The sequence below is a fragment of the Ziziphus jujuba genome, chromosome 1 (genome assembly GCF_031755915.1).
Source record: "Ziziphus jujuba cultivar Dongzao chromosome 1, ASM3175591v1".
NCBI lineage: Eukaryota > Viridiplantae > Streptophyta > Magnoliopsida > Rosales > Rhamnaceae > Ziziphus > Ziziphus jujuba.
In genome coordinates this window covers 23,643,588-23,652,979 of record NC_083379.1, presented here as the reverse complement: position 1 = coordinate 23,652,979, position 9,392 = coordinate 23,643,588, and the positions used below count along the sequence as shown (strand labels likewise).

The window sequence follows — 9,392 nt, the reverse complement described above, 5'->3', positions numbered from 1 at the left end:
CAATTTATTATACACGTAAATTGCACTTTTTTTCTTTCGACAAGGTTTTTCCAACTATTTTTTTTTTTACAAGATTTTAAGGAGGTAATTTAGTACCCAAACATACTAGAAGTGTGATGTAAAATGAATGCATTAATTTTACCATTTTTCCTAGTCAAGCTTATGTCCCGTTGGATTTTCTTGACAAGGTTTTAATGAGATATTTTAGTATTCTGGTTTTCTTGACAAGGTTTTAATGAAACATTTTAATATTCACACACACTTGAATTGTCATAATCAAGTGGAGAAATATAGTGATTGTACTCTTTTTTCTTTGCGAAAGTTTTTGTCCCATAGAATTTTCCTTGCAAGCTTTTAATGTGGGAAATTAGTATACAGATTATCATACATATCAATATTGTATTTTTTTTTCCTTTGCTATTGTTTTGTCATACTGGATTTTCCTAGCAAGATTTTAATAAGGCATATTTAATGTATGGTGAACATCCAAAGGGAAGTATTATGAATATTAGGTGGATGCGACCATTGCATCATTTTTTTGTAACTTACACAATTATATGTATTGATGGTGTAACATATATCACTCGTATAACTACCATATGACCATTAATTTGTGTCATTTCTTATAATTTATGTTGTGTATAGACATATAAATAGAGACCATAAAGTGATATAGATAATAATATGGAATTCTACCCACTACTTTTCTTCTTTTTTATGTTTTATAATTTATTTTGTGTTTTTTATATTATTATTAAACCTTAGTTAATTAAAAGAAGAAAGAAATTTTCGCCTCCTAGTGGCAGTCCAGTCATCGTTTGTTTTGAGATGGTTCTGGTGTTTTGTCTACAATGAGCTGATTGGATGCTGTGAATGTTTAGGAAATACTCCATATAAAATCTGTTGACTCAGCTGCAAATGCGTCCAAGCTACGTTGAAATCTCACCTTTGTCAGTATAATTCAATATTGACGGCCGTCTATTATTTGGAAAATAAAAACAAAAAGGGAAATTCCGATACTTTTAAAAAGACGGTTTATATAAATAGATAGCGTGACATAAAAATCTTCGAACAATATATAACCAGGTATCTATGCAAAGTATTGCAATGGTTGTCCTAATTTAAGGGCTGCAAAGTATTGCAATGCTTTTCTTTATTTAACAATTAAGTTACTTATTTTCTTCAAAAAATAAAATAAAATGTTCTCTCTCTCTCTCTCGTTACTCTGGATTTGGGGGGACACTGCGACTATGGAATAGAATGAGAATTCGCTGACTTGAACTCGTGAACCTGGGAAGAAAACACTTACCAAGCACTTGCCTATTTGAAGGATTATTATCACAACATTCAAAGCAAGTCACAATCTATAGATACTGGTAAAAGTTGTAACAAACTTACAGCAAGAAAAACCCAATTTTCTACTTCTGAACTCTCTAGACGTTTACTTTGCATGGATCCTAAAACTCAATTTGTTGCTATCAGTATTGAACCTACATGACATCCTCCTTTCTGAGTGTGGATATTATGTACCATTGCAGAAGAATGTGGTGATAACTTGTTTGTCATGACAAAGCCGGAAGAAAATGTCAACAGTACCAGTTTGAGCTCCACTTCTTCTCATAGGCCAGAAGCTGTACAAATGCACATGGTAGATAAGAAATTTAAAAAATAAAAGAATAATAATAAATAATAATAAAAGAAGACTAGAGTATTTGCAGTATGAGTGCTCGTGTGTGCATCCACACACATGCAAGCATTTTATCTGGTGTAGGGGTGTGTGAACTTTAGACAAAACACTTACTAGATGTCCACGAGTAGAACTGTATGCTTTAAGTTCTGCCAAAGTTTCTTGCTCATTTAAAGCTCGCAACTTTTCTTTACACTCTAATACACTAGGCTTAGGAATTGGAACACTCATGGAGGTTGAAGGACTGAATTTGGCATGGAGCTCTTTTAACAAGTATATCTCAACTTCATTGTCTTGCAATTTGGTTTGGTGAGCAACATACTGTGAAGAAATCAAGACAAATTTCACCATGATTGTAGCTTTAGAAATATAGTGCAAATCCTACTAAATAGATAAACACCATCTAGGTTCGCAGATAAACACCTGACAGAGATGCCTAACTGACAAAGTAGGCCTGCAGCAAAGATATGGCCGCTGCAAACTTGGAATTCTTTGTTCATCGATAGAAACAAGCATGAGGTGTACATCCAACTGAAATGAAAATAAAATATAATTAAAGCAATCATCTCGGTCCAAAAGCAATATTAAACTCTATATACACCCAAATAAATATATAAGCATGTGCTGCATCCATGAAAAGTGAGTGATCTGAAGAACACTGTGAAATGGGATTCTGCAGATTAGCTACATAGATTTCTGACAGTCACCCACTGCGACAATTTAAAGCCACCAAAGGGATCATTATTTTGTGTCTCATCGCCCTGAAGAGACCACCAGATTAAAGCCAAAAGATCTCTTTACCTCATTTTCTTCAGAGTTTCGAAGATAATCCATTAACTTTGAGAGGCGGCTGTTCCTGGCATTCTTACCATTGCCACCACTGGAACCGCCATACCGTGTGTGACTCCGCATACCACCTTTGCCCCAGGCAAGCCTCTCCGAGCTGCCAACAAGCCCCATAGTCATGCCCAGGCTTTCCTTGTTAGCTTCAGAATCATTTTCATCACCTCCGCCATCTGAACCAACAGTTGCTGAAGGTTGAGAATATCGAGCTCCTCCCCATCTCTTGCATCTTTTTGATCTAGTTTCCGTGCGCTCATCCGCAGAAGATGAATCTTTGCCTCCATCATTACCATTTTCATCCTCATTGTCATCAGACCCTTGATTGTCAGCAGCATTTCGGTAGTTTCTTCTTCCCCTCAAATGAGAATTACGATAGTTACCCTGCGATCTCCTCATAAATGCAGCTGCTGTGGCTTTGGCAGTTGTTTTTTTCCTGCCAAGGGCTTCCGATTGTCGCCGTAAAGTCTGGGCAATGGAAGCTTGGATCTGTAAAAATCGAAAAAGTTGATGCCCTGAAGCAATAAAATTGAAACTTAAGGAAAACCAGCCAGCTACTGCAATTAACAAGTCACAATGGAGCCTTAATGCTTGAATGGTCAAAACAAACAATTTAGTTTGTCACCTTCTCAAAATCCACATTTCAAGATATGAAGGTAATGTAAATTTTCCAATTATAGACAGACCAGAGATGAGATGACAAAAAACAATTGCATTCCTTAAATTTTACTGTTCTTCAAGCTCTCAATTTCACAAGAGAAAATTGCAACCACATGACATTTTCTCTTATCGTTTGCTTTCAATTCTAATTAAAGATTGTTTATGTTGAAAATAGAAATTCTTTTATTAGATCTATTACCAATCTATTTCTTTGTTCCGTACCTTTTAGATTAAGAAAAATTTCATAGCTACCCTACAATGAATGCATACACAGTGATCGGCACCAAAGACTAGGAAGTAAACTAGAAATAATGGACCTGCTTATTGCGAGCCTTCTCCTCTTCATGGAAAGCTAATTCCTGGAAGAGATATTCAGAGCTGAGAGCTTGACATCACAAAATCATACAGTAAATGAATTTCCAATTAAAAATCAATAGACCACCTCATTATACCTCTTCCTCATACTTGTCAATATCTGGATACAAAGCTGCAATTAAGGAATCATAGTTTGGATCATCTCTCAAAGAGCGACGACTAGCACAGTGTGTGCGGCAAGCAGGGCACTCATTATTCCTGTAGGCCAAGTCAGTAACCAGTTTATATCCATGGTAGAGACATCAGCCAACAAATTTAATTCACCCAAAATGAAACCTGAACAAGGAAATTTAAGGCTAATGCAGAATAAATAATAATAATAATAATAATGATAATAATAATAATACTTAAAATAATAATAATAATAATAATAATAATAGGATAATAAATTGACTACATACCCCAGGCGCATAGATTTGTCTATGCATTCCCTACAGAAGCGGTGAAGGCATTCCATCACTGTTCTTGTTTTTCGAATGATCCCTACACATGCAAAATTACACAAATATTTTCTTTGCTTTTGGACATAAACCTAGCAATTAACACAGAACAAAAAGAAAAGTTGCTACAGGACTAACTAAATGAACTACAGAATAAAAGGATTTGGCCTTGACCAAAAAATAATGGCTAATAAGCATGCTATTTTCACAGGTTGATAATATTATCCCTGCTACTCCAGATGTTAGGAGTTTTTATAATTATCCAATTTAGACATGGCCCAAATACAGCAGTGATTTTCTTTTTCCCCTTTTTTCAAGGAAAATACAGGGGTGACTTATGTGATCATCCCTACTATTTATTTATATTGGGGAATGCTATTTTCAAAACTGAAATATTTGAATTAAGAATTCCCATGCAAAATGTTCTAGTACGTTGTTCTCTGATATAAGCCTTCATATATTAGAAAAATAAAACTAAATCTAGTTCTGATCTGCCATGTTTTCATGGATCAGAAAGCCCTTAATCTCAAGCATGCATGAAAATGGGCCACTTGAAAATGGGTCCCAAGAAAAGGTTCAAGTTACCCACAGATAAGCCAAAGCAACAAAATAGCACCATGCTGACCCATTAGAAACCCAGTAAAATGTGTTGGAATACAAATTCAAGAAAAAACAATTTAGAATTTCTAACACTTATCATGAAGTGTACAACCTGTACAACCTGTAAAACGTACTTCCATTTCTTCATATATTCATAAAAACAGAGAACAATATATAAAGAAATAATATTTTTAGTAAAGGGGAAACAATCTACACTGGCTTCCTTTATCAAGAATTCTAACCATTTGTTTCTGCATTTTTTCCATAGAAGCAAAGAAAATGTGTTTCAAGATTGTAAATAATTAAAGACTGAAAGATATTTTATTCAGTCCTTCACTTCCACCAGAGATTTCAATCAATTTTTCATGCTGAACAGAAGGATACAAAAAAAAATGCAATATAATGCCAAAAAAAAATTATTTTATAAGAGATGCCTAACGAAGAACTAAGAAAATGATTCATGATAACTGTAAATTTACTTCAGAAATATATTTCAGCTCAAAATTGGCTGACAAATTAAAGTTATGAAGCTAACCAAGTGCAGGATTAAGAATCAAGATTGTACTGGTGTATCTTGATCCATAGGTCAATCAAGTACATGCCATACATAGGAGGCAAGCATGCAAAGATGCATACTGGGCATGCACCACTTCAGCATGAAAATGATGTTCTTTGGATATAAAACAAGCAGTATAGATCAATAATCAGATGTACTTAAAGATCATAACCTCTTGCAATAACTTGATGGCTAGTCGGTTATGGAATTCAGTAACAAATTAAAGAGAACATAATCCAAAAGAGTGTCCCCTCTTAATTCATGGATAGTGTATCAAAAGTAACAGAAACTTGGTAGAAGTACACAGAAAATTTCATTCTTTATTTTTATAATCAAGGGTTCAGTGGCGTTGCACAGTCCATATCAAAATATAATAGACAACAAGCAGTTAAAACTGGAAGATAAAAAATGGTACAAGGTTCCTGTGTGGAAATCATATTAACAATAAGAGCAGTTTTGATATTTTTGAGCCTCTAGCATTCATTTCAAATGCAAATTAAACCTGAAGATGATGACTGCAATGAAGTTTCTATATAAAATAATGAGGCCACTAGGGTTTCCATCATATACCTGGCAGAAGATTTTTAGAAGTTGACACATGACATTTCATACATGGTGTCTTACACAATAATGCTTACTCGTCAAAACCTAAGTAGTGAATTTCAGATATTGTAGTCATCATGATGTGGCAAGACACAAAGAACAAATTATATTGCTCGCTTGAAATCTTGAATCTGTTTTAATTTATCCAACCATACCTAAGCAGATAGGACACTGAACTTCCTTGCGTATCTCTGCCAACTTCACCATGATATATCTACATATAAACACCAATATACGCATCAGTATGTATCAAGATCTCCATTGGATAGATAGATTGATACTGTGCAGTTTCTGTTATTCTTTTATACACACTTATTTAAAACCTTTTCTGCAGGTACATGAGCAAAAAGGGCGGTTGATTATATGAAAAATGCACAATTAACACCCCCCATAATGGAAAAAGAAAAGAAAATAACAATAATAATAATAAGAAGAAAAGAGACAATTAATATTCTGCAGAAATCCCTTCCCTCAAATCCGAACCCAAACCCAAATAAAGATGCACAGAATGGGGCCAAAAAAGAAAAAAAAATACCGACCTTTTAAAGCTACTGATTTATTCACAAACCTGGTTATATTGTATTTCTCATAACAATTTACCAGCTTTTTTATCCATGCAGAGACTAGATTAAAAAATTTTGTGAGAATGCAGGATTGGCCAATTCAAAAAGCACATTGGCGTCCTTGTCTTTATTTTAATCACATTAAACAAAGGAAAACCAAAGGTATTTATTTTATTATTATTAAATCAGATCAAAACAGGAGAAATAGCATAAATATAACATCGAACAAAACAAATGTTCAACTGGAGAACGTTATTGCTACAGTCGATACTGCTTCCTTCTCTCGAAAAATCTTCAACATTAAACACATATCCACAGAAAGCATTCACCATATTGGGCATGAAGCAGATAATTCAGTGCACTTAAAAGTTTCCCCTTCCCTCAGATTGTAAGCCTTTCTCCAAATCCATAGCAGAATTGCCGGATCTTGAGCAAACAAAAACAGAAGAGCTATTGAGCATGCAAGGAATTAGAATACCCAATAGGCGCCGTTTATCATTCACATATTTCCGTATCCTCAGATGGATGTTAAGAGGGCAAACTTTTACCAACTTCCACTTGAATAATTTCTCTAAAAAATGACCCAACCACAGCCAGAGCAATCACCACGAACCAAACCATCTCTGTTAAGCAGCTCCATGCAAGTTACAGCCAATAAAAGAACAACTGGTTTGCGATACTGCAACCAGAAATCAACTACAAAAGAGAAGCATGCTTCAAATGTGTTCATACCGATAAATTGAGGCCCGAAATCACCAAAGCAATGATTATAACTAGAAAGATCCAAAACCCAACTCCACCAACCTTGGTGCTAAAGAAGAACTTACTAATCCACCAGAGGAAGAGGCAGATAAAACCAATCAACAAAGAGCCATTTCAACATATACTAGAATACACCTTAAATCCACATAGCTCGTCCCCTTAACCGCTCGTACAATACAATAAACAAGCAGTTGCACGAAGAAAACCATGCGGATCCCAAATCAGACCCAGCATTCAAGCATCAAACACTTTCAAAAACATGAAAACGTGTATGATTTAAGAGGAGAAAAAAGAAGTAGAAGGGGAAGAAGAAGAAGAAGGGAAAAAAAAAAAAATTTAAACACATAAAAAGAAAAAAAAAACTGGTAAAGCAAGCTTACTCGTCTCTGTCTCCATTGCTCGACGAAGGGCTTCGATCGGATTCTGAGAAAGAACAGGAACCCAGAACGCCATGAACAACAAACAATAATCAGAAACAATAAATCCAGAACCATACGCACGCAAAAACAAAAGTCTCTTTGCGTCATGGAAAAATTTGGTGTTGGTTTGTGGGTATTTGAGCAAAATAACACGTACCCTCGTCGTCTTCCGGCTGTTCATGGCCGTTTTCGTGGTTGTTTTGTATAGGATCATCTTCCAAAGCATCGTGCGACCGCTTCTGTGCCGGCATTGCTTCTCTTTCAAGCAAATTCTATTGAAAAATGGAACGCTTATGTAGCTATGTAATAGCTAATTGGTTGTGGTGGAGGTGGTGTTGCGGTTATGGTGGTGTTCTGCAATTTTAGGGAGAGAAACAAAGAGAGAGAAAAAGAAAAATAGAGAGAAAGGAAGGTGGTGGCCAAGTGTGGCTGACCAGCGAGAAAGAGAGAGAGAGGCGGAGGGGTAGAGGCTGAGGCTCGTGGTCTCACCGAGTTTCTATTTCTTTTTTCTTTTTCTTTTTCTTTTTTATCTTACAATAATATTTATAAAGAAGGAAATGTCCGCGAAATATAGCTCATACATTTGTATAAGACAAAATTAATAACAAATCATTGACTGACACGTAATAATATGGGGGTATTATCGTACTTTCGATATTTTTGTTTACACTTTTGCCTTTATTTTCCCTAATGTTTAATTTCTATTGGTAAGAGCCTGTGGCGTACAGGTATATTTACATGCACCCGACTACTCTTAATTTCCTCAGCTGCCGTATTGAGTCTATTGACTCGCAGGGAAGCCTCGGTTTCTCGACCAACATGTAAAAATAAGAACACGCTCCTTTATGTGGTTTACGGGGGCCTTTATGTCATTATATGTTTACAATTTTGTTTCTTTTTCATATTTTGAAGGGAAAGGAATAAAACCCAACAATTTACTGTACCAACAAAAAAAATTAATAAAAAATAATTTCTTGTTCGTATATTCAGAAAAAAAAATATATATGGATTGTATAATTTTTTTTTCATCCTATTTGATCCATTTTGAATTTAATCCTCACTCTCATATCACTAAAAAATAAAGAAAAGCAGGCATTTTGTTTAATTATACTATTTGAAATTGTATTCCTTTTTTTTGGTTAATTAAAAATTATTTGAAATTGTATTGGTGTTTCTTTGTGCTTTTTTTATTTTCTTCAAATTTAGAATCAATGTTTAATAAGTTCTAACAAATTAACACTAGCAAATATTTGCAATAAGCTTTGTCAATATACATATTTATATATTGTAATAAGCAAATTATCACACAAAAAAAAAAAAGCAACGTAGAAACAATTAAATAGAAAAAAATCAAAAACCAAGTCAGTAATAATGCACAGCTATTAAAATATTTATTAAATAAAATATGTTAAAATATTATTTATTGATATTTTTGTATAACTTAAATCAGAAAAATAAACTTTTAGATAAATAATCTAAAAAATTAAATAAATTAAAAATTATCATATTATCAATTATATTATTTAATAAATAAATTTGATAAATATTTTGATAATTCTAATATTATTAAAATCAAAAACCATATATCATTGTTCTGCAAAATAACACATAATTTGTGTTTTCTATCTCACGATTTTATACATTATTAATTTTCAAGTGTGAACCCTTCCTTCAAACAAGGGAAAAAAAAAAAAAAAAAAAAAAAAAAAAAAAAAAAAGAAAGAAGGTAAGTTGTATTAGAAGGTAAGTTGCATTAACATACATAGCAAATGGTAAATAGGTTCAATCGAGTCAATCCTATAAAAGTTGGAAAAATACAAGTTATAAATACTGACAGGCGATCGATCGCATTATCAATATTGTGCTATTTAGCGAAGCATCCCGTGG

At 33.8% G+C, this 9,392-nt stretch overlaps 1 protein-coding gene across 2 annotated transcripts; it reads right to left on the bottom strand.

Moving 5' to 3' along the window:
• Positions 1-1,017: 1,017 nt before the first annotated feature.
• Positions 1,018-8,029, bottom strand: LOC107425269 (putative E3 ubiquitin-protein ligase RING1a). Of its 2 annotated transcripts, XM_016035240.4 has the most exons (10): positions 7,663-8,028; positions 7,467-7,509; positions 5,917-5,975; positions 3,964-4,045; positions 3,640-3,760; positions 3,505-3,546; positions 2,489-3,016; positions 2,111-2,218; positions 1,802-2,008; positions 1,018-1,631 (listed from the first exon to the last, which is right to left on the bottom strand). In XM_016035240.4, the coding sequence occupies exons 1-10, from the start codon at positions 7,754-7,756 to the stop codon at positions 1,587-1,589; spliced, it is 1,329 nt and encodes a 442-aa protein (XP_015890726.2). In that variant the 5' UTR covers positions 7,757-8,028; the 3' UTR covers positions 1,018-1,586. The 2 variants fall into 2 exon arrangements, with proteins under 2 accessions (XP_015890726.2, XP_048335488.1); XM_048479531.2 differs by lacking the exon at positions 3,505-3,546 and having other exon boundaries at positions 7,663-8,029.
• Positions 8,030-9,392: the final 1,363 nt, after the last annotated feature.